Genomic DNA, 26,996 nt, shown 5'->3' on the forward strand with positions numbered 1-26,996 from the left:
CAGCCTCTTCTCCTAGTGCTCTTCCCTCAAATAAACATTGCAGTCCATTCATACTGAAAAACATGGAGTTCCCCACAACTCCATGCTTTCTGACACCTGTATGCCTCTGCAGTTCCTCTTCTCAGCCTCCACCTCCTGGGCTCCAGCGACCCTTCCCCCTCAGACTCCGAAGCAGCTAGGACTATAGGTGCACACCACCATGTCAGGCTAATTTTTGGATGTTTTGTAGAGATGGGGTTTCACCATGTTACTCAGGCTGGTCTCAAACTCCTGGACTCAAGAGACCCAACAGCCTTAGCTTCCCAGAGTGCCATAGACGCCATCTTCTATGAAAATTTGTGCAAATTGAGGGAGACCTACGTGTTCCTTTTAATTTTAAAAACATCTCTATATAAAACTTGCTATTGCATGGAAGTTCTCATCTTTTACACACTTGTTATTTACAACTATACACAACATAAAATTCAGCAGATTTAATCACTCCCATCTCAGTGTTCTTGTAGCTTTAACATAGAATAAATTATTAACATAAGTACTTTTGTACTGCTTATTTCTTCTTGTCAGTTTTTCTGACTAATTGTGAATGTCCATATGCCTTAATTATCTCTGTATCTTTAAGTACCTTCCTAATGCTTTACCTGGATGCTAGTAGGTGTTCCATATGTCTGTTAAATATAATGCACATTCTGCCATTAAACCTGTACAATTATTTCCCAAGGATAGGGCTTTTGTAAGTATAATCCAGCATTTCAGTATGAATATTATGATGGTTTGTGACTTTCTCCTGATGGAAATATTTAAGTTAATTTAGATCCTTAATGATGTTCTCACTCTAACCTTTCACACCATTGTTTGATGTTTACTCATTTTATTAAAGTCCACACAATTGAATATTACCCGCTTATAATATTTTCTTTTAAATTCATTTTTAACTTACAAGATTTAATACTTTTTTTAGTTGATTCCAGTTCTTTACAGCATATCTAGAAAGCAGATCTATATTTTTAAAATTTAGTTAATGTAAGAGAAACTCAGGTAAGGGAGTCGCAGTAATTCTGTGGCACAACCGCGTGATAGTGGTACCCTCCCAGCTTTCACCTTCATAACCAGCACTTGGGGGCCAAGATAGAGTGCATGGATAGGCAGGAGGCAGACTGCTTTCATGAGGAGATAGAATAGGAGCTTATTTGTAAAAGGTACTAGGACACAGCCTCTTCTTCACCAAAACAAAATAAAATAAAATATCCTTTTACATTTGATGACAGTTCACATGTCAGAGACTGTCCTGTGTTAAAAGGGAGTTATTAAATTTTAACCATGATCTATCATTTACTCTTCATTGAAGCTGACTCTGTTAACTTGCTTTCTTGAAAGAATACAGGTGATATAATGACTTCTTTAAGTTTTTCCCAGGAATCCCTTAATTATGTTCACTATCTTAACTTCAATGATGATATGTAGTAAGTAATTAATAAAATGATTAGAGAAATACATGAGGAAATACTAGAAAAAGACTTTAGTAGAATCTTAAATCATAAGCTGCCCAAATTTGTGTGTGTGTGTGTGTGTAGTGGGTTTTATTTTTTGTTTTTGTTTTTGTTTTTTTGAGACAGGGTCTCACCCTGTCGCCTGGTTGGAGTGCAATGGCATGAGCTCGGCTGCAACCTCTGCCTCCCAGGTTCAAGCGATTCTCCTGCCTCAGCCTCCTGAGTAGCTGGGATTACAGGTACCCGCCACCACACCCGGCTAATTTTTTGTATCTTTAGTGGAACTGGGATTTCACCATGTTGGCCAGGCTTATCTCGAACTCCTGACCTCATGATCCGCCTGCCTTGGCCTCCCAAAGTGCTAGGATTATAGGTGTGAGCCACCATGCCTGGCCCCAACAATAATATATGTGTAAAGAGTAAATGAGTAATTACCATTCAATAGTACATTCTCTATATTTACACAGTTTTAAATTTAAAAGAAGCATGTAGGTTTTCCTCAATTTATATAATACATACGTTCCAACGAAGTTGATAATAAAGTAGACATCTGAGAAAACTACAATTATAAATTCGGACATCTTTTTCTGGAGGAGAATGGCCTAAGTTTGAAGTCTGAAAATAAATGACTCAACATAGTGGTCAAATCTGAGAGTTGGATTTTGTATCGGTAGAAGTGATTTCTTAGTCTTTCAAAGCAATTCAATTCCATTCAAGAAATAACAAGTTTCTGGTAGGTACTGTGGGGAATTAAAAAAATAATAAGTAAGAGGCAGCCTTTTATTAAACTCAAGCAAAATATGTTGAGCTGTAAAAGTATGTGTGTATTGAGAAGGTGACAATTAATAGAGGGCATCAGAAAAGGGGTCATGAAGCAGCTAATGTTTTTATGCATCCCAGAGGGTTGTTACAGGATTGTTTTGCCCATCTGAGCTGAAGGGAGGGACATTTGGGATATTGGTTCTGAAAGCTCAGGATGCATAAAATTCACATGGCTGGCAGAAGGGTAGGTGGGGGCTGCAGCACTGTATTCTGTATCAGTTAGCTATTGCTACAATAATGATGTTTAACAAAACTGAAAAAGAAAATGCAGTGGTTTAAAACAACAACCCATTATTGTTTCTCATGATTATGCACGTTAGCTGAGCAGTTCTGCTGATCTGAGCCAGGCTCAGCTGATCTCAATTGAGATCACTCATGTATCTGGAATCATCCACGGGTCAGCTGTGGGCTGGCTGGTCTAGGGTGGTCTCAGCTGGTAGACTAGGCTTTGCTCCACGTGGTCTCTAATCCTCCATTAGGCTATGCTGGACTTTTTTTCATGCCAAAGGTAGAATGTTTCTGACCAGACTCAGAACTGGCACATAGTCATCACTTCTGTTGTGTTCTATTGGCTACAGAAGGTCAGAGTTAGCCATTCAGGGAGTAAGGAAATAGAGTTTATCTCTTTATAGAAAAAGCTGCAAAGTCGCATTGCAAAAGATATGAATACAGAAAGGGGAAGAATACGCATCATTTTTGCAAGTAGTTGACCATGGGGCTTCTTTGTTTTGATTGGAATACTGAGTAGGTGGAATGAAGCTGTCTGGCAATGCAGGCTGAGATTAACCTGACCTGTTTATTTTAAATTCAGGGAGTAGTGAGGAAACATTGAAGTGTTTTGAGCAGGGAAAAACCATGTTCAGAAGTCTGGCTTTAGAAGGAATAAGCTTTTATGGTTACGAGGTGAATAACAGCATAGAGAGGCAGGATGAAAGAGTGTCTTTTCCAATCATCTAAGTGGAAATTAAGGAAGGTTTGAATCAATGTAATGGCAATAGGAGCAGAATCAAGGCCAAAGGTAAGAAATTTCTTGCAAGGACTGATAAGACTGCTGATGGCACGTCAGGTGAGTGAGACAAGTAGCATCTTCTTTATGCTCCTTCCTTTCCCCCGTGTATACCAAGCTCAATTTTTTAACACACAACCTCTTATTCTATATTCAGAGTTCCCAGAATATATTGTCCATTGCCACATGATAATATGGCATGTAATAATTTTCAGGACATGACAATCATATTGTAGGGATATGGGACTGAGACCCACTGCTTTGATCTACCATTCTAATGAGGCTAAGCTTTCTTATTTCATCCCAGACTGAAAGTTTTTCTAAGATTGAGGCTTTAGTTCATTTGGTAGGTTTTTGTCAATGATTCTATATCTTCATAAATCTCTAATTTAAATTTGGCAAAATATGTATTAAAAATAAAATGAAGTTGCACAAATATTACTTTCAATTTTATTTAAATCAAATAATGTTGTGTTGATATGAAGAACTTTGCATAGAAACCACATGAATTTTAAAGACAAAGTTCGAATACCTAATTATCCTATTCTGAAATAATTAAATGAAAAGAATACACATGTTAAATTGCCATAAACATGTAGGTATTACATAATACACATAACAGAGTCATAAAACATTTTACACTGATTTATTATAAATAATTGGAAACAATATTTCATTTTTCAAACCCAGACAACAAAACAGTAAATATCATGCTTTCTTTTTTTATTATTTTACTTTGTTTTTGTAATATGAGTTTGGAAATAGTATTCTTTATCCAAAAATTGGTTTAAAAAAGTGTCTGTAGGAACACAAAAGGACAAAATACTCATTTTATTTCCCTTAAAAGAAAACAGTCGAGAAGTTTTTAGAGGGAGAGGCTTACCTGCTATGAAGGAGCCACCAAGAATAGAAAAACGGTATAATACCTGCAAATATCACTTGTAAGGCAAAAAGGGGTAGAATACAGACACATAAATATAAAAAAAGACTTGATGGTAAACTTTAAAGAGTATTTTTCTTAACAATGTGAATAGCTTTATTTTCTCAAATGGAGGAAACCATTAAGGCATAGTGGATCAAGTCACCAAGTTTGAAACTGGTATTGCTACCTTGCCAACAACTGTCTCTTTTACGACAGAGAAGACCCAGTAGCTTTATTTCAATTTTCTCATCCCATAGTGACTCATGTTTTAATAAAAACTCTTTACTGTTATAACCTCAGACACGTATAGGCAGAGAAGACTTCTTGATAAAATATTGTAGTTACTTCAAGCACCCCAAAAATTCACTTAAAATACATTATCCCATAGGAATATTTCCATTAAGTTATTTATGGCAACTAGCAGTCAGAATTTCTCTTAGTCAGGTGACTATGATTAATTTTCTTTTTGTATATATTTCCCTTACATATAACAGTTTTGCCAGTTTTTCTCCTCTGATAATAATTTTTAAGAATTAAAAATTGCCTAAGGGAAAGGACTGAAGGAGAAATATATGAAGAGTGATGTATTTCATTAAGGGATATAGTAGATTTCTTTGAGCATTTGTGTTTATTTGCATCAATTAAGGACAATGTTGCATATTCCAGATTAATTAGCTATTAGGTTTTTTGCAGATATAAACATGCTATGTACAATGATATTTATAATTATTTTATTTTTCATAGACTTCAAAGTGTTTCTTTTATAGACACTGGAACAGTGTGAATTTGGTAAGCATGTTTCAGTTAATTAGCAAAATTTAAATTAGCAAGACATAACAGGGTGAGTATTGAAGTTCTAAAAACATTTTTAAAATAATGAAGTTACATGTATGTATACACATGCAAGTAGATACTATAAAATGAACTCCAGAGTACTTGGTTTTACTTCAACTTAATATACTCCAAAATATTGCTTTCCTGTATAATATCAAAGGAAATATTAAATGCATGTATATTATTTTAAGAACTTGATGATATATTTTACATTCTTTTAACTTTACTCAGGCTATAAATATATTTATATATCATTCAATCAGTTTTTAGAGTAAATGAAAACCATAGTATGGGAGTGGTAAGTTTTCACCACATACATCCTTACTTGATCATGTCCATTTTTTTTTCTGAAAACTGTATCAAAAATTGGAGTAATGGAGTTTTTTTCTACCACACAGTTATTGTCCATGTACTACAGTTCATTATGGCTTACAAAAATGGAATTTTCATTTGAAGATGGGTAAGCAGAAATCAACTAGTAAGTATGATACTGGAATTAGGCTTCTGAAATCCATTAACATTTAACCAACTCAGAGGACAATGCTGTTCTTAATTTTTATCAAAATTGTGCAACAGTATAATTTGTTAGTAGGTTTGCATAGATATAACACCTTTTCACTGGTATAATACATCTTTTCCAAAGGATTATGGCAGGCTTGTTTCTATTCTTCATGTATATTCTCTTTTTCACTCTTTTTTTCTGTTTTATATGAAATTAACCATATTTATCATCTGGCTACCATAGTTCCAAAATAAGGTCCAGTAGTAGTTTGAAGCACAGCAAGCTGAGCAGATTCTTCCTTTTTTAAAGCCTGACAGTCAGTGGAGTTTTCTATAGTTGAGCCATGTGAGCACTGTCGCCCCAAGTAGAGACTCTTGTGAACTCAAAAGGCTCCAGTTTCACAGTCAAGAACCTTGGTGACTTCACATAACTACCACTTATTGCTGGAAGGGAGACAATACTGTTTGCTTCTGAAGTTTTCAAGCAGTTTCTCACCTGGCAGCTTCTCCAGATTTCTTTGTTGCTTTTATAATCGCTTCTGACATTGCGTTTTCAAAAATCTAAAGGTCGAATCATCATAGTTGTGGAACGTAAAGAGTAACTGGGCCCTTTGAAGTAGTGCCACTTTATCCCATTCAGTTTTCCATGGTTTTGTCCCGCAGTATAGAACATTCCATTTAGATTGGAGGGGCCACAAGCATCAAACCACCAGCCTGAAAAAATAGTTCATAATAGAAGAGAGAAGGAGAGGCAACAATTATAAGTAAATGGAATATTGGGAAATTAATGGCATTAAATGATGGGAAACTTGCTTGTTCTTGTTATGCTTATTTGCAATTACGAGGCATCAGCAAATATATTCCCAGTAGTAAAACTGTTTTAAATGACTTCTGATTTAAGATTTGTATGACCCATCAGAGACAGCAATGCTCTCATGGAAAGCAGCTTTCAGTGTGACTCCACTGGAACTCACTTCTTCTTGTAATGATGGGAAGCCTCTGGGCTTCAAGATACAATCTACATAAGAGATGGATTTACATGTAAGACAAGTGCAATAAGGAAAATGCATATACCCATAAAAGGCATTCCATCTTAAGACTGTTATTGGGAATAGAACAATTAATTATTAGTGAAGAAATTCAGAAACTTAGACAAGCAACTGAGATCTAAATAGAAAGATATTCTCCATCTACTGCATATGTTTGTCAATAATTGGCCCTAAGCTGCTTCTAAAATTAATTGGATACTGTGCAATGACTATGATGCTCAAAAGGACTTTTAATTAATGTACCCTCTCTGTAGTTTATAACAATAGAAATAGTGTTCAGCAATAGTAGCCATTCAGTTCCTGTACAGCCATATTTTGTCTATGGTTATTTAAGTGCTTTCCAAACTTAGTAAAAAGAAAAACAAATTGATGAGTAACATGGAAATTCTATGCTTGTATAGCTCTCTATAAGGATAACTGGATAACTCAGTTTTATTTTTTAAATAAATTAAGTTCTTAGATTTTTAGATAAAGCATAGTGTTTTTTCCTGTCTGCTGAAGTAACACTACTGAATCTTTAGGGAGAGATTTATGCCAGAGACATTCTGGCATATTTTTTATTTGGATACAGTTGACCTCTCTTTGATTACAGACTTATACCTAAGGGACTAATAGCTAAAGAACGAGAAAGCTGTACAGCTGATGTTTAACTGTAACATGAGCACCATCTTGCAGAAACTTTAGAAAAAATTAAATGGAGAAAAGCTAGTTCTTATTTTTCGACTTTAGAAGATGAGTACAGCTGGCTTGTGTTTATAAAGTCACACTAGAGGCGTAACAAGCTGCATTAATCACCAGTTCATACTGGGGAACCACAAGGTATGTCTTGATGAATTTGGAAAGACACTATATTCCGTGCAGTTTTATCAACTGTATGCAAACAACATAAATGTTAATGTAGTCAAAACACTAGGGACAAAAAGGTTCTTGTTTGGAAAAGAAGGAGGAACTGCAAGTAAAATCCTACCTTTGTTTTTCTTAAGATTAATTCTTCTAATTTTTGATCAGTACAGCTGGTAAAAATATGCTGTTTATATTATAAAAAGCATCCTAATATTAGTGAATTTATTTGCCCAAAAGACTCTTTCTAAAGGACTGAAATGAAACTCTGAGATGAAATTCAACTTGATTGCTCCTGTGTTTTAACTTTTCTCCTCCTTTTCTGTGACCTTCTTGAGGCACTTTTCCACTGCATTAATGAACTTTTTATAGTCTTTCAAATATGCACCATGGTCTCCCAAGCAAACACACTTACTCTATTGTTGAGACTGACATCGATTCATAGAATTCTCTTCCAAGTTGCATTAGGGTAAAATGTGTGTTTTTGTTTATTTGGTTTATAGAAGTCACAGGAGTCCCAGAGGAGTGCAGAAAGACAGACGTCTGTTGCAACAACAGCCTGGCAACAAAGAGCACAGGCTAAAGGATATGCTCATTGGGAAACTTTGGGAAAACTTAGGAAAGAGACAAGGAACAGTGAGAGCCTGTGAGAGAGTCAGGTAAATTGATCTTGTGTAGCTTTTTGAAGGAATAAAGTGGGGTAATGTTTGCAATGAGTAGAATGGCATTTTGGAGACGTTGAAGGAAGGCCAGTATGGCTGGGTCACAATCAAGAGGGGGATAGTCACCTGAAGCTGAGAGGGTCTGAAGCAAATCACCCAGTGTTTTGTTCATCATCCTAAAAACAATGGAAAGCCATGGCTTGTATATTGGGTCATCTCCTGTACTTAGTAGGACACCTAACAAAGTTTGCTTCCCAAATGAACGGCGGGTCACTGCAGGCTTGTTAACTGATTGACTCTCTGATTGGTTCTCCTTGTGAAGTCTTTGTTGTCTGAAGTTGTTTAGCTTACTAAAATGCTATATTTGATAGATACCCCAATATGTAACACCTGTCCTTATTGTATTCATTTTTTTCTTTATGTATCCATTCAATATATAATTATTGTGAAACGTTGTTACACAATACTCAAGACAGACATAGTCCTTGCCTTCATGAAACTCACTTCTAATGGGAGAAACAGATGAATATATGTAAGTAGGCACATAAAATAACTATTAGGTTGGTGCAAAAGTAATTGCGGTTTTTGCCATGACTGTTGACAAAAAATGCATGACTTAAAACGTCATGAAGAAAATAAGTAGGAGCTCTGAAGGAGAATAACTTCACTTTTCACATTCGTGAAAGAAGCTGATATTTAACGAGACCTGAAGGAGGAGAGAGGCAGCCCCAAGAAGATGGGAAAAGACCCTGCTAAGCAGAATACAGCACCTGCAAAGGCGATGAGGAAGAAAGCAAGCTTGGGATGTGTAGGGACATCAGTGCAACTGGTGCACAGTGAACAAGAAATGACTTGCAGGAAATGAAGGTGGAGGAATAGGCAGTCCTGGTGAGAAGCTCAATGTTTATGGAACAATTTGTAGTTTAGCCAGCCTGCTTGTCCATGATCAGGCAAACAAGTAAAACATTCTCTACAGATGGGAACCACAATCGAACCAGAAGAACCAGATCTGCTAGGTTAAATGTTTAATCAAACACGGTTTAGAGCCCTCATTCTCTATGATCTTCCAAAGCCATCCTAAGCATTTGTGACAGCATAAAAAAAAAAGGAGAAAATTGAGTCTAGAATCAATTCTGCAAATATTAACCGATGGATAGGGATAGGGGACAGAAATTTTTGGAAACAAAATTTCTGACTTTAAAGCATGCACAGTTTTGTGTAGGAGACAAACAAAATGCTACACATTGAGACGATAGCCATTAAACTAAGAGAAGAAAATTTTATGGAAATACAGAGGCAGTAGGTGCTAACTGTCTGAGGGACCACAAAGCTCACTCATTCAACAGCTGCTCTGGGTCCTGAAGGATGGGTACGAGTTCACTGGACAGAAAGAGCTTCTATATGGTCTGTACTCTGGAAGAGCAGGAGAGAGTGTCTGCTAGCAGGTTGGCTTGGCTGGAGTGCCAGTGGGTTAAAGGGTTGGAGAATATAGGGCTAAAAAATAAACAGGAGGGAAAACATAAAGGTTTTTATTATACCTTTAGACATTTTCTTTTGGGCAATGGGAAGCCTGGACAGCGCCGGAGCAGAAGTTAGAAGACCCAGACTTTTCATGCTTACTTTATCAATTAATAACCAAGAGATCCTACACAATAGTACCAATAGTATTTGATATTTATTGAATCGTTCATATGAAGGTATTTATATGCATTTTCTCATTTTATCCCCCAAACAGCCTTAAGTGATGTGGCAAGTACCATAATAAAGATACTAATGCTCACAGAGTTTAAGGAACTGTTTAAGGTCACATTCATAAAACATAGATTTTAAGAGCTAACCAACCATTTTCACAGCACAGTTATAAGGATCAAATAAGATAAAGCACTATTATAGCCTGTAAAAAAAAAAAAAAAATCCTACTTAAGTGCCAGCTGTAAATTATCTAGAAAATGGGGCAGAATGTTTAGGGCAGAAAAGAAAGAGACAAGATCTTGTGGAGCATCATAGTAATTTAATAATAAAGACAAGGTCATCAGTGCCAATATATTATCTTATTTGCTTAGTGGGGTTTATTAGAGAAATATGAAAATAATTATACCCAAATAAGTACAATTATACAATGTTCATATTATAAAAACTTGGCATTTAAGTTCCTAATTTTTTTAAATGTTTCATTTTGATTTCATGACAAATCAAGGAGTTTGAAATGTTCAATTAACTCTTTATCTTAAGACTAGTGGGCCATGATTTCTGTGATCTATCTCAGAGCAAGTGATAATAAAGATGATGAATTAAGACGGAAGAAAATGAAATAAAAGAGCAATTATTTCTCATGACAATTTCAGTTTTATTATAAAATATCCTAACTTCAAGGTAGCAGAAGTAATTATTTCTGTATAGGCAAGGATTCTCTGTTTTCTTTGATATACACATTAAAACAAACTAAATAATTTTTTCATATCAAATATTTCAAATAGTTTGTCCACTTTCTACCTTTATTTTTAAAAATTAAGCATGGCCAAGTCTTTTAAACACAAATCCTGAAAATATGTGTTTTAAAGCATTTTTTCAATGCAGGCAAAAGTATAGCAGACTCCTCATTACTCATATGCATTCGTTGTATTTATAGGTGATCATAGATACTCAGTACATATGGTAAATCTGCATGGGATGAAGATGTTCTATGAATATACAGAAGAGTATGCCTGAGTTTACAGTTCCTCCCTGGTAAGATTCTGAATAGCTGAATTATATATTCTGTGCAATCCTGGGAAAACACTAACTTCGTATTTTGTTTATGCTTTGGAATAACAAATAAGAAATATCCTAGAGCAATTCATCTAGGGAAGGCACTTCAAGCCTGAAAGAACTTAATGATGCAAGCAAAGGATCGAAAAAAAAGTTATCCTCTGCTATTGGGACAACTGATAAAATGTCTCAAATTTTTTTTTTTTTTTGTCTTGTTTTGTTTTGTTCTTTTTTTTTTTTTTTTTTTTTTTTTTTTGAGATGGAGTCTCACTCTGTCGCCCAGGCTGGAGTGCAGTGGCACAATCTTGGCTCACAGCAACCTCCGTCTCTCGGGTTCAAGTGATTCTCCTGCCTCAGCCGCCTGAGTAGCTAGGACTACAGGCATCCGCTACCATGCCTGGCTAATTTTTGTATCTTTTTTTAGTAGAGGTGGGGTTTTGCCATGTTGGCCAGGCTGGTCTCGAACTCCCGACCTCAACTGATCCAATCACCTCAGCCTCCCAAAGTGCTGGGATTACAGGCGTGATCCACCGCGCTCAGCCCCAAATGTCTTAAGGTTGGCAACTGCTGAGATGTACTTTCGAAGCATTTTTCTTCATAACCTGTAACCTCATGTATATTTTAATAAGAAATCTGAGATTCATGTTTCCAATTCATTTACACTTAACTCATTAAAATTTAGTTTTGTAATAACTATCCCAGGCCTTTTAAAATCATTTGTGTCTTTTATCTTTGAAGCAGAAAATTCACATTTTATCGCTAATAAATGAAACTTTGCCCAGAGAATAGGAATTTGATTCTCAACTTTGTACTCAGGAAGTTCAACTTTATTTGAACATCAGGAAACCTAACTCTTAAATTCTTCTGATTCTAAACAAAACGTCTCTCAACACTTCTTTTCTGTGGTAAAATGTACAGCAAAATGAAAAGGTATATCTGTTTTTGTAGATTTCTTTTGTTCGTTTTCAATGCATGTATTCTAATCAGCAGTATGCAAAACAGCTTGCACAGAAATTAAGATTTTCATCTTTCATCACTAACTAAGAATGAGTTTAAACTAAATTGATTGGTGCCATCAATGGGATCATAATGGAAAAAATCTCTTGGTGAGTTTATGTGGACGAAGTTGGCCCTACCGAAAGCAAGCCTCAAGAAGCAGCTGCATGGATCTTGCGTGCAGGAGGCAAAGAACCTTGCTAGAAGTCTGCATTCCTTCTGTCATCTCTTACTATATCACCTTCAGGCCAAGGACTTGTTTTTTTTGGTTGTTTGTTTGTTTGTTTTTGACCTTCCTTCCTTCCTTTCTTTCTTTCTTTCTTTTTTCTTTCTTCTTTCTTTCTTTTCCTTTCTCTTCTTTTTGTTCTAAAGATGAAAAGTTGTTTATCCTGGCTAGGAATATCAAATTCACTTAAAACTTCTAGGTATTCTTTTACTGCCTCTCTTCTCCCTCATACTTCATTTTGCTTTTAACCATGTTTAAATGAGGAAATGCTTGCAAAAAGATGCTGCAAACAGTACAATAGAGCTCTGTCATTCTCTTTGAATGTCATTCCTTTTAATGGAGGCAGTAGAAAGAGTAGATAGAACAAAGGCCTCTGGAGGTTGAGTACCTGCATTTAAATTCTACTTCTGACAAAATTCTGTGACCTATGGCAAATTATCTAACTTCTCTGTATCTCAGTTCTTGCCAAAAGTATTATTGTGGTCTGTATTTCCAAGAGTTTTTGGAAGCTTCATATATGTTATTAAATATAAATCATTTAGGATAATATAAACGTATCCATTAGAAAGAGCTCAATAAGTTTTTAAATATTATTACTGAGTACAATACAAAATTAATTGGTTATTTCTCATACACTGTCAATTATTAAGCTTTGGTTGTAGCCTTGCACGAGAGGACTATTGATTCTAATTCACCTTTTTCCAAACTTATGAAAGACATTTTCTGATACTTTTTGCTCTTTTTCTAATAGAGGAAACTTTGCCCCAGAAAATAGGAATATAATCTTAAACTTTGCATTTTAGGAAGCTCAAATTTATTTGACAGTCAGGAACCTAACACTCAACTTTTTATAATTCTGCAGTTTAGTCTTTTGGGGTTTGGTTATTCTTAAGTTAGTTTCAGTCTTTGATAGTCACCTCTTTGTTGCATGTATGTATTAGGCATTTAAAATATAAGTTCATGCAAGAATCATGTTTATACTAACATTCATTTACTTTATGTCTTTTCACCAGAATAGTTTGTAATTTTGCAATGTCCTTTCAGAGTCTCTGCTAACATATTTACTCATTAAACCAATATTTATTGAACATATGCTATCTGCCACACACTATGGCAGCCACTGGGGATATAGTAGTGGACAGCACAAAATCCCTGGATTCACAGAACTTACATTTGTGTAGAATAGGCTTACGTTTTATGTACTAAATATAGAAATTGGGTTGAAATAAAAGTAGTGCAATGTAGATTTCTATAGTCAATCTTACATTAGTCATATGGATCTTCTTTTCTCTCAATATTTTTACCTTGAAACATAGAGAATTTTAGTTATCTGATCATGCTTAGCAGGTCTTTCTTGGGTTCCCAAAAATGCTAAGACAATTATACTTTCCCAAAGATCTTGTCGCTTCAAGGTCATACACCAGTTGAAAAAACTGCTAGCTTCTATCATTTTCTTTGTCTTCTTTAAGATTACATAGTAGGCAAAGTGAGCATTTGTCAACTATCTGCTGTTAGCATCTGGAAAGTTCTAGATGTACTAAGAAATTTATGTGTATGGCTTTATCCCCTCTTCAAGGACTGCACTGAAAAATATCCTTCGTTAGCTTTAGAAAGTCTTGTCTATCAGTTGACATGGTTTACGCATTGGAAAAAGAAATGAGAGTTTCTACTTCAATAGATTAAAGTTAGGTCACATTTTTACATAGCCTTTATATTATGTACTAAATATGGAAATTATATTAAAACTAAAGTAAGGAATGTAAAACGATAATATATTTGTTTTTGTTGTTGGCAACCTTTAATAATTACAGTTTATGAAAGATTTTTAGAAATAATTCTTTAATTATAATATTAATAATTTTAGTTAACTGTAGCTGAAGCAAACTTTCAGAAATGCAGACTTTGAAAACTCCTAATTTAGTATCAAAGATTTTTTTTTAGCCGAAAGTAAGTTTGTCTTGAATGTGACAATCTAGTAACAAAAATTTGTCACTGTCTTAATTTTGGAATCAGAATTTTTCACATATTTATCTCCATATACAATAAATCTATACAAAAAGTATGCATTGAAGGAGATTACATTTTCATTTTCTTAACGTTAAATAGTAGATAAAACTATTTCTTTTAAATTTTTAATGAAACTTATGCCCTAGCCTGTCTTGCTCATTTGTTTAATAGTAATTAACCCCCTTAAATTGATAGAAGAAAGCTAAGAAATAAGGAAGTTAGGAAATGAAGAACAAAGATCAAGTCCTACCTTGGGTCTAGCTGAAATACCTTCTGCTTTCAATTAAGCCTATTTCCTGCCATTCAGTCTTTTACCAATAAGGGTAATGATACCAGATTCTCCAGCTAGAATTCCTCTATGTACTTGAAGAAAACTAGGATAGTTAGTGGGCAATAAATCTTATTTTACTCTTAATCCCTTTTAGAAGAAACAAAGGAAAAATATGTAAATAAACAAGATAAAACAAAGCTTTAATTGATGATGACAAAGAGCTATGAGTTATTAGCTCCAAACAGTATGAAGTCTCACTGCTTAAGAGAGGCTATTTTAAATAGGCAACAGGCTCAAACACTAAGTTTAAAAGAAAAAAAAGGAAAGGAAAAATCATTAGATGAGGAAAATGGCTCTAAGGGAAATTTTGACAGAGAATAAGTAGTAGTGGCGGGGAGTAGCTAAGTAGGACCTAAGTTCCAGGCAATACTCCAGTTACCTGGACTGTCAATGACATTCATCCTTACGTTCTCCAGTTCTTAGCTATCTAAATTCCACATTTTAGCTTTCCATAATGAATAGCTTTGCAAGACCTGGATTCTTTCAAAGGGACATTTGATAAGGTAATGGCATTTATTACAAAAACACATTCACTTAGACTATTCCAGCCCAAGTAATAAGTGGAAATATTCTCTCCCAAACATATGTGTTTATTGGTGAGCAAGAATTGGGTCCAAGAATAATTATAGATGAAAGAACATGACAAAATTCAATCATTTAAAGCAGAAATAAAATCATAAATCTGAGCAGTGAAGTTTTCTCATTGAAAACCAAGATGTACATTCTCTTCTTTGCTTCACTCCATATTTTCATTATTATGACAGAAATATGAACACATTGGAATACTCTTCTAAGGACACATTTGAAACATTTTACTGCTGGTTTTTCATGTATTGTATTTATTTGGTAAGAAAAAATATCTGTGAAAATAGACATGGAGAAAATAAAGCATATTTCAATATTAAAATGTGCAGGAAACTGAAAAATCAAAGTCCCTTTGTCTTTGTATAAAGTTGTTGACAATTTCATTTATGAGATCAGGGAAGTAGTAAAAAGAAAAATTTTCTTTCAGGAAAAAGCTCAAGACCTACCTTGTGTGTACCATTTTTAAAAAAAAATCTTAGATTTGTAGCAACTAGTTTTGGGGGTGAGGGCTGAGGGAGGAGTCATAAAATTACATATAGGAGACTTTTTAATATTTGATGATGTTAAATGTGATGCCAAAAGGATATGTTCAAAGCTTAAGGAAAAGAATATGAGGCTGGGCACGGTGGCTCATGCCTGTAATCCCAGCACTTCAGGAGGCCAAGGCGGGCAGATCATGAGGTCAGGAGATCAAGACCATCCTGGCTAACACAGTGAAACCCTGTCTCTAGTAAAAATACAAAAAATTAGCCAGGCATGGTGGCGGGCGCCTGCAGTCCCAGCTACTTGGGAGGCTGAGGCAGGAGAATGGCAAGAACCTGGGAGGTGGAGCTTGCAGTGAGCCAAGATCGTGTCACTGCACTCCAGCCTGGGTGACAGAGCAAGACTCCGTCTGAAAAAAAAAAAAAAAAAAAAAAGAATATGATAGAATATGATAGAGGCAGAATCATAATAGGTTAGTTTTGATAATATTGGGGCTGGTAGCATATTGAAAAGATGTCAACATAGGTGGCATGGATGGGGTCAATGGGCTATGATTTGGTGATAGTAGTAATAGAGGGGTTGGGGATAGGGAGGAAGACAAAAGATTTATCCAAAACCGGCTGGGCATGGTGGCTCATGCCTGTAATCCCAGCACTTTGGGAGGCTGAAGTGGGTGGATGACCTGAGGTCAGGGGTTCGAGACCAGCCTGGTTGACATGGTGAAACCCTGTCTCTACTAAAAATACAAAAATTAGCCAGGCATGGTGGCACGTACCTGTAGTCCCAGCTATTCAGGAGGCTAAGGCAAGAGAATCACTCGAACCAGGGAGGCAGAAGTTACAGTGAGCCTAGATCATGCCATTGCACTCCAGCCTCGGCAACAGATTGAGACTTGGTCTCAAAAAAATGATAATCATCATCATCCAAAACTTTCACGTATACTTTTCCAAGCTCTATTCACTGATGAAGATAACATCAACCTAATGATTTATTTATTTGGCTTTAAAATTTAAAAGTTATTTCAAGAGTTACAAGATGGTCATTCATGTACTATGCTCATTCATGTACACTACTACTTCACTAATTCAGGTACTACATTTTCTAATAAGTTTCTATGTGTCACAATCAGCTGTGCTAGATGTTTGGGATGAAATGGCAAACACTAGCTGTCATTCATTTTCCTTATGTACAACAGAGAGATGAGTTTCTCTCCCTGCTATCTCACAGAGTGGATCTGGAGTTCAAGTAAGATAGTACAACATGTGCAGAAACATGTAATATGTTATAATAATGGTAGTAACGTAGTGTTGCGAAAGGAAAATATTAGATTTGAACAATTTTTTTCCTTACTAATATGAAAACATGTTTTGTAACAGAATAAGACAGAAAGTATATCAGAACAATGAAGGTGGTAGTGATTGTTATTATAGTAAGAGAGAAGCAGCCCTAAAACTGTGAGAGGAGAAACACTGAAATAGGAATTTCTCTTACAATTTTGCTTGTTGCCAACTCCTTTCCTGCCAGAGCCTATAACATTCTTGAGTGATATCATTTGCCATTGGGTTTTATCTTAGTGTTTCCCAAACTTCAGCCAGTCATGTATCAACTTCACAGTTTTGCCATATCCATTTATGACTTTTATTAATATGTAACAATTTTTTCTTTAAATGAATTATTTGTTAAATACAGAATATTGTGAATGCATTCTGAAGTGCAAGTTTATATCATTCATTTAAAGAGGAAACCAGCACCACTTGCTGTAATAGAAGTTAGATATAGCCAGGTGCCACGGTGGCTCATGCCTCTAATCCCAGAACTTTGGGAGAGCAAGGTGGGCGGATCACTTGAGGTCAGGAGTTCAAGACCAGCCTGGCCAATATGGTGAAACCCCGTCTTTACTAAAAATAGAAAAATTAGCCGGGCGTGGTGGTGGGCGCCTGTAATCCCAGCTACTCCGGAGGCTGAGGCAGGAGAATCACTTGAACCCAGGAGGTGGAGGCTGCAGTGAGCTGAGACAGCACCACTGCACTCCAGCCTAGGCAAAAAGAGCAAAACTCTGTTTCAAAAAAAAAAAGAAAGTAGATATAAAACTCATAAAATTAAAACAAACTAACATTATTTAATTTTAGGTATGTGCCACTGCTTAACCAAGGCTCTGAGACTATGAATAAGGGTTTTTTGCTGTTGTTATTGTTGTTGTTTTGTTTGTTTGTTTTGCTAAGAAGCATCATTGGTAAGTGCTGAAGAAGTATTACAGAAATGATAGCATCAAATTGAGAATTTCTCTGTGGGGCTATCAGAAGGCTGGAAAAATATTTAAAATGTACAAAAGGATTAACTTTCTTACTCTATGATATGATACTATTTAATGGTATCTCCTATACTAGCTAAAATATCTTGCAATGATTAATATTATATAATGCAAAACTCTGGTATAGCTGGTCTGAACTGTGTTACTTTTGGTTTAACTACACCTCTTTATTTTTCTTATCTCATTTCAACAAAATGATCAATTAACTTACTACATAATTGCAAAGTATTTTATAAGAAATAATTGTTGTATATGCTGAGTTCCCAAACTATTGTTTATTTTACTAAGGATATCAAGATGCTTATTTAGAAAGTAGAATATCTGGGACTTAAGAGACTGAAAAATGTATTCAGAACCAAGCTTAGCACATTTTCACTACTGATGTTGGGGGAGGAAGCAAACCTCTAAATATGCGAGCAATGTCTTACACAAGAACGCAGGGTAAATTCGTGGGCAGAACAAAATGATCTCTAGGGACTTGCTCTTAAGTTTCCTGACCATAAGATCATACTCCTTTCTCATAGATAAGAAACCTTAAGCCCCAAACCAATGAAACATAGCTTAGAGAATGGCCCCATAGGACTTACCTCCTGTTAACATGAGGGCACATTTGCACATACAGTTGTCATTATCAGCATCTTTAGTGCTGAAATCAGCACCGTGTAAGATCAGGCTGCTCTGTTTTCCTGCTGTCCCAGTGTGACCTTTTAAATACAACCTGAAGTCAAAAAGAAAAAAAAAGAAAGATAAGCCATTCGACAGAATAACAGAACCCAGAAGACCAACTCGTTGAATGTTTGCCTTTTTCATCATTTTCTTCTTTCTTTGAACTCAGCCCTTCCAACAAACCTCTCGAAGACCCAAGCTATCTGAACCAAAAGAACAAAGGAAGGAAAAAGTTTATTTCATTATGCATGCTCAAACTCATGTGGTTCTCTGATAATGCAGGATCCAGAAAACATAAAAACTTGCATTTATTTTATTAATACAGGTATTAACCTCTAAAAATAAATGCTTTTTACAATGTCAATTTAGTATGTCACTCCCTTAATCCATTAATATTTAATATTGCAGATGTACTAAACATTATTAATAGCAATACAAGGAAGAAGTTTCGTTGATTGAGGATTTCCTCTGTGCTAGGCACTACGTTAAATGATTTCCAGTGTTTATTTGATTAAATTTTTATATTAAATCTGTGATCCAGACATTAATATCCCCAATTTGTATACTAAGATTTAGGGAAGCTATGTAAGCTGGAATTTAGCTTGTATGAGTCTAAAACTCAAGCTTTGAATCATTATGCATTCCCTGGACAAATTTTGCTGAGCACAAACTATATACCAGTTATTGATCTAGGCACTTAAGACATATAAGAAAAGAAAACAAAAATCCGTGCTTTCGAGGGACTTGTATTCTAGAGGTATCCCTAAAATTAAATTCAAAATCCTATCTGTTTAATATGGCATTCTTCGAAGAACCTCTCTTACTATCTAGAAACATTTCTTATATAAAACTTGCATTAACCTAGATCAGTGGCCCTCTAATGGTTGTGCATATAATAAATCATCTGATCTTCTGTTTAAAAGGCCTATTTACTAACCCCAGGAATGTTTGTTTTCAACTAGCATCTCAGATTTCTCTTTGCAGACTGTCCAAAGAGAACATTTTGTCAAGTATTGTCCTAGAATCCGAGAACTAATGGACAAATCACAATAGTTGCCAAATGTAGTGACCTGTCCGATGTCTGCTCATTTCCTACTGATCGTACATGCTGCTTTCATATCCTTCTGGGCAATGTAGTGCTTAGAACTAATGTAAACTTGCTCAAGTCCTTCAGTGGCTCCACAGGGCTTAGAGTAGCTAAACTGAAGTTGTGGTATCAACAGCTTTATGCTCAAGGTGTTCTCTGGCTAAGACTCTAGCCCCTCTCTCTCTAGCTCTACCTAACACTGCTTCTCCATACCAGCACAATGCTTTCATCAGAATCATGTAGTAATATCCCCTTCAAATTCATATAGGTCACCACCTGTATGCCTGGGTCTTACTTATGAATCCTATCCACCCACAGTATAGTTAATGGGTGATTCCTATCTCTGTATGAGTGAGACACTCCTAAAACCTAGGCTGGCTCTGAGCAAAACATTACATTATTATGAAATAGAATAGAATAATAAAGATCAATTAATATTTGGAGATATATTTTAACTTGTGTTTGCATCTAGGTATATGTATACATCCTATTGTTTGTAGTATTTGATATTATTTTTAGCAAAAAACAATATTATTGGATGTTTGTGCAATATTTTACAAATATTCTGCAGAGATTTTGAGCCACAGCAAAGTATACAAGTAAACCTCAGTCAGTTTTTGTTGGTTTCAATAATTAATGGAACTTCTGGTTCACAGTAGTACAAATAATCTTCTAATGTTGAATTATCACATAAAAGCTTGTATTTTAAAACTCTGAGAGGCAGACTACAAGTAACTGATGATGCAAAATTGTAGAATATGTGTGCTGGTATAGGTATTAGGATTACAATAAAATCCACATTTCTTTCCTGACCTTTCCCCGTATGAATGTTATCAATGCTATGTTAGGCTATCAGTAAAGAGACATCTTTCCAGATCTATTTAAGACTTGGAGGTCAGTTTCTAATCTTGGCAGTTCTTCTCTGGATTATCAAAGAAGACTTACAACTAGTCTCCCTGCCTTGAGTTTCACTTCTTCCCCTTCCCCATGAAGTCCATGCAGCTCATTCAAAAACATGCATCTCATCATTCCTCTATCCTGGTTAAAGTTGCTCAGTTGTTCCTTCAAAATTCAAAGATAAAATCCAAATTCTTTACTGTGGTTTGCAAGGCCTTTGAAGTCTAGTACTTGTCTACTGTCTACTTTTTCTCATGTCTCACCCACCCCAACCCTCCCACGTCTTGTTATTTTCTGCACGTACACATAGTGCTCCAGCCTTACCCACTCACTTATTCCCTCTAAGCAACACTCTTATTTCTCCATACATTTGCAAGTACCATCCCCTCTTCCTAGAAGGTACTCTCCAGGTTTGAAAAGCTGCTGAATTTCTATCCATCCTTTAAGATTTGTTCCAAGTATAACCTCAAAGAGCATCAAATCAGCATCTTCATGATGACACTTACTTGCTGTATTTTAATTGTGTTTTCACTTTTTTGTTTCCCATAATAAACTGTGAGCTCCTTGAGGCATAAACTATGTCTTACTCATCTTTGAATCATCAGAATCTTGAAATCTTGAACAGTCTCTGAGATAGAGAAAGGCCTCAGTGTTCATTGAATAGATGGATGATGGGTTTACTAACTGATTAATTTTTGGTAAGCTCAAGGTAGCAAGCAAAAGCAAACTCAAATATAAATAACTCTAATATCAAAATATACTTGGTCCACATTTCAGAAGTATAGCTTTTACATCTCATTTAGTTAGGTATTCAACATACCTACCTGGGTACTCACTTCATTGCCCATCCAACTCAAATAATTAAAAAATATATATGTAGGTATGTGTATGTGTGTGTGTATATATATATATACATACATACAGTCTCTCACATCCTTCTTATCTTTCCAGTTTTGTTTTTATTCTTATTTTCTCAGAGACTCCAGAATATAAAAACATAAGCAAGGCATTATACAGATAGAATAAAGGAAAAAAAGGCCATGTCTTAATTCCTATTATTCCTTACATTTTATTGAACAATTTATTTGTATTGTATGAATAGCCAACTGAAAACAATTTGAAAGCAAATTCAAAATAAAAATATGCTTAAGGTTAGTGTTTCAGCTGAAATTATTTTTTAAAAAAGAAATATTCTAATAAGGTGTGAACATAATTCCTTAAGGTCCTGCCCAGATTAAGCATTAAAACATAAAGCAGAAGTAGAGAGGAGTCTCAAGATGTGCAATGTAAACAGTGGCGTATATTGGTTGAAATGATGTACAAGTAGAAGGGACTGATATATTGAAGAATAATGAATGTTTCACTGTTTGAGACTTAGTAGCACTTGTAATTTACATGAAGTAGTATTCATCCCCCCATGTTTATATCCTTAGCATGTCACAGAGGAGTGGCTTATGATCTTCTAAGGAAGAGACACACAGTCTCTTGCATTGGGAGATAAAGATGAAATTTCATAAAAATCATTTCTTCTAAACACTATTTTAAAAACTTTGCACATGAGGACAACTGTGTTTCTGTGGAATCCCAGAAGGACTCTGGGAGAATCTATGCAGTCCAGAATAGGTCCCCTGCACAGTTCAGGGGCTCATTCTTTCTTAGCAGCTCTTTAGCTAGCTCAGAGTCCCAGTTTTTGGCCCAAAGCCAACAACCACAGCTAGTTATTTGATACAGGTAAATTAAGGACCAGTCACTCATTAGTGCCAAGTATTTCTGTAATTAGATTAAAAAAAAAAAAACTTATTTGAGTTGAGGCTCAAACAGAACATTTGTATGATTCTTTTTAACACTGGTTCTGGCTAATATCTAGTCCTTATGTGTAATTAACTATCTGTGGCTTTCTCTATGAAGCTAATAATTGTTCCAAATAGACTTTCAGTTTATGAAATAAAAATCAATATACAGGATGGCTTTGCACCTGACTACCATGACAGTGAACTGGAAGTGTGAAACATTAGTTAGAATACATCTCCCAAAATAACAGCATGGGAATCCTGGTTATTTATTTCTTGTGTTCAGCCAGTGTAGACATGGCCTGTATGAAAGACGATATGTTAGAAGATAAAAACAAAATGTTCCTCCAGAAAAAAACATTAGGGACAGACATAAGGAAGCTGTGAAAAACAAAACAAAACAAAAAACTCCAGAGAATCTAATTTGATGTGACCAAAAATGCAGCCACAACATAGAATTATGGCATTTATTCTCATCCATGTATTTTCTCCTAATAAAGAAAAAAATATATGAGTCCCTTCAGACGAATGACTATAAAGAATGTCAGCATTTTTATTTTTTCAATTAGCGTATTATGGGAAAACTGATGTCCATTGAAATTAGTCATTATTCTCTAGTCATCTTTGATAAAACATAGTTACTCCTTTTCAATCACTTTTAAAAATTTCAGTAATTATAAAGACTAAATCATCACATTTCTTAATGAATATAGGACAACAGTGAGTTCTATTATGGAAGAACAGGCTTCAAAATATCCCTATGTATCATCCAAGACATTCTAGAACTTTCTTTTTTTTTAAATGGGCAGCCCAATCTCATGAATCCAGTTTCTTACTAATTTTGTCTACTTAAGAGACTCACTCTCTTCACATTTTTGCATCTTCACCGTACTCAGGTGGCCAAGTGTCTCTTTCATGATCCAAGGCAGTGGGAGTTGTTTGTATGAGAAATTGAAGTTTGGCCTCAACCCTTTTAAACAGTAGACAGACTCGCAGATATCTGAACTTTAAGGTCGTAGGTACTGACAAGCTGAGCAGATTTTTATTTTGGCTCTGAGCTCTCTCCCTGCCACCATATGGAACTAGTTTATCTTTCTCACAATTACTAAGAAATTCAAAATGACCTTCACGGTTCTCTTTCAGAGGCTGGTAGCAATGGCTCAATCTGACAGAGTTTCCTGATGTGGCTATGATTTCTAGTTGCTGCTTCTGGGCTGTCTCTGCCATATCCAACCTCTCCAATCCTACCCCCTTTCCACTGAAAGAACTGGGCACCATTAGCCAAGAGGGATGTCAGAGCATGTATGTTATCACTGACTTTTTCACATCCTGGAGATATATTCTATAACTCTATTGTCCATACATGAACAGAATTCTTTGTTTATTTGCAATAGCTTATCAATGAATATGTGAGAAAATGCTAGAAAAATATATGAAGCAAAGTTAATACACCTACGAAAAAGTGAGTGAATATATTAAAGACATTCAGTTGTATGACAATAATCTATATTCCAGAAAAGAAATGTTTGAAAGAAGTTTCCAAAGAAAAGAGGATGTGAGTAGGAAGATTAAAAGAATTGATAATGTAAAGTGTGACTAATCAAGAATTAAGGCTGTGATAAAGACTTATAGATATCTAAAAACATTTAAAAAATATACAGGTCAAGCAGATACAGGTAATTTGGTACAAAATAAGTACGAATGAAAGAAATAACCCTCTATAAAGCCATTAACCAAAACTCTTCCTTTTTTCCTCCTCCTCCACACACACAAAATGGAGAAATAAATAAGCCATTGGCTTCTGCAAATTAAGGCTGTGTCATGAACACTTGTGTCTGGAGAGACAGCATGACATCACAGAGTTTATAGTGTACCTGTTTGGGTTTGCAATCTAGCTCTTATTCTTTCTGATCCTCAGTTGCCTCATCTGTAAAATACCTCTATGTCCTGCCAATATTTTGTGAGATTAAATGAGGTGATACCAGAAAAGCCCTTAAAAAGACTGCTGCATGCAAAATAAAGTAAGTACTTGACTATTTGCAAAAAAATTAAAGTAATCAAACTTCCTTAAGCAATAACCATAAAATACAAAGTAGTTTGATAGGCATGAGTTACGGGAATGACTAAGTCTAAATTACACATATATATATAAACATATGACCTCGATAGACATATGTGAGTGTTCTGAGAGTGATAAAAACAATGACATAGAGATACAGCTCATGAGGACAGGCATGGAGGCAACAAGCCAGAGAAATTAAAGATGAAAAGGATCAATTTTCTTAAACCCATGAGGCCCCATATCCTTTGGAAGTTTATCTTATTTTCTATAGAGGAAGCAGAGTACTAAATATGAAGGACAAGAAATCAAACAGTTGCTTTGCTGACTGACTATGTAGTTAAGGTCTATGTTAATTTGACTCTAGATGGTCTGAATAAATATTCTTCAATTTAAATGTTTATCTTTTAATAAATTAAAATTTCCGACTTTTGAGAACCCTACAATTTTCTTGCCATCATATAATATTTTGTTGACTGAATCCAATATATACGTGTTTGGTTTTCCTTTCTTTACTCATAATTGATACTGGTAAAAAAAAAAAATCCTGGAAAAATCATCCATGCCAACCTAGCCTTTAATTCTCACGTCTACTTGCTGAAAGCTTTCTTTTTCTCATTAAATCTTCCACAATTTGTTTTAACAGGGAATTGGATAATTGGGAATCACCAGAATTTGTGCATAATAATTTTACCATTATGTTAAGAAGGAAGACATTATCTTATTTGTTTCAGAAGCTACAGATGCCCTGAGGTAGACATGCTATTTATTTTGGAATATGTGTAATGGAAGATGTATACAAAAGTGTGAAAAAATATGAAAAATGTTTGAGATAGTAATGGTCCTGGGAATCTGTGCTATGATTAAGGAAGATAAAGTTCCAAAGCTACAGAAAACCTCACCCCAGATGATGAAAAATCTTTAGAAAATTGAGTTTCACTTAATCTCTGATTCTGCTATGATTGTTTTAGATATTAGCTTGTATAACACCTGTACAAATTGTACTCTGGATTTCCATGTAAGTTTTTGATAATACACATTTTTAATGTCTCCCTTTCACTTACAAACATTAATATCTTGTAGAATTTAGATAAAATGATCTTATCAACCTCCCGGGTCTTCTCAAGCTCTTGACATTAGGAACAGTGTTAGCAGTAAATTTTGTTTCAAAACTCTGGTAAAATACAGTTCTTAGTGTTTTGCAGTGATAGACATGAAGCTTGCATATGCTCAAAACTCATGATAAATTTTTCCTCCAAAGAAAATAGCAAACACACGTACTGTTATTATTGTGTGCCTTTCAATAGCGCTGACAGAGTGCTCTCTATTCTGTACGTCATATACATATATTATATATTATATATGTATGTACATATATGAGATCTGTGACAATGAAATATTTCCCAAATTTCAGAAATACATGCTCAGTGATTATCTGTTTTTAGTTCAAAATAAAATAAATAGTTATTACAGTACTCCTTCTCTTTTTTAAGAATACACACACAAAAAAAACAAAAAGCTGAGTGCCAAAATGAATCACATGACACCAAGACCCCTGTTTAAAACACAAACAGTCCCTTAAACATATTTGGATTCCCTTGGCGTCATATGTGACTGATAGAGTCAGCTTCCAGTGAGTGACTCTCTGGTCTGACCCTCTTGTGGTGCCTAAAAGACCAGGCCAATGGCCATCTCAGAGAGTTTATGGGTTTTGCTTTGTTACCAAAAATTAAGTCAGGACCTTGTAAAACTTGTGATTGAAATTGGTGATTTTTCAGTCTAAACAAATTCTCGGGAGGTAGATTTGTTCTCATTTTTTATTTGTGTTTAAAGAGCAATAAGAAACTTTCTTTCCAGCATTCCCTTGGGGCAGATAGAGAGAGGAGAGGGTAAGCAAAATGTTGAAAACCATTGAGATGCATTGTCTGAGGTTTCTTGCAAAGAGAAATACTTTCCCTTGTTGTACTTGGACATTGTATTGCTATAAGGTCTGCAAATAAGCCTCTAGCATGCATTAGCAGATTCTTCTGTTGACCAAAGTCATCAGTGTGCTTATTTGTCTCCACAATCAGTATAAGCTAGAGTCGGAACTCTTTGTCATGGATTCTAGCCCTCTGTTATATGTAGCACAGTAAAGCCCTGCATACAAGATGTCCTCTAATACTTGCTGTCCTCTAAATAAGGCAGACTGTCTCTCACCTCTGCATGTGTGTCCACATTGCTCCTCTGGCTGGGATCTCAAGTCCTTCCTCCTGCCATTAACCACCATACTTGCCTCATGAGCACTTACTCATTTCAGAAATCTCTAAGGATTTCCTCTATGAAGCCTTTCCCAGTCCCATTTAATCTCCTCCAATGAACCCTATCCATTCCCAACTCCAGTAGAATTGACCACTATTTTTTTTTAAGTAACCAATGATAGCCTAATTCCAAGGGTTCTTTCCCAGGGACTGTGAGTGTAAAGTTGAATTATACATAAATTTATACAAAATTTTGTGTTTCTTCATTATTCTAGGGAAAAAGTCCTTGGCTTCAACATTAGGAAAAAAAAAAAGATCCATGGTTCCTTGATCAAAAAACAAAACAAAACAAAACAAAAATCAAACAGACATGCTAAATCACTTCAGCTAAAACTTTTTGAGTCAACTATTCCATGTTTGTTTCCTTCTCCTAAACTATTAGCTCCA

General features: G+C 35.3%; 1 protein-coding gene across 2 annotated transcripts in view; it reads right to left on the reverse strand.

Moving 5' to 3' along the window:
* Positions 1–3,763: 3,763 nt before the first annotated feature.
* ANGPT1 (angiopoietin 1) overlaps positions 3,764–26,996 on the reverse strand; it is a 247,010-nt gene continuing 223,777 nt past the window's right edge. For both annotated transcript variants that reach the window (XM_054499250.2, XM_054499249.2), the window contains exons 8-9: positions 18,398–18,528; positions 3,764–6,286 (exon numbers count right to left, since the gene is read on the reverse strand). In XM_054499250.2, the coding sequence (XP_054355225.1) occupies positions 6,126–6,286; positions 18,398–18,528 (292 nt within the window). In that variant the 3' untranslated portion in view covers positions 3,764–6,125. The remainder of the gene's footprint in view (positions 6,287–18,397; positions 18,529–26,996) is intronic.

The sequence above is a fragment of the Pongo pygmaeus genome, chromosome 7, assembly GCF_028885625.2.
Source record: "Pongo pygmaeus isolate AG05252 chromosome 7, NHGRI_mPonPyg2-v2.0_pri, whole genome shotgun sequence".
Taxonomy (NCBI): Eukaryota; Metazoa; Chordata; class Mammalia; order Primates; family Hominidae; genus Pongo; species Pongo pygmaeus.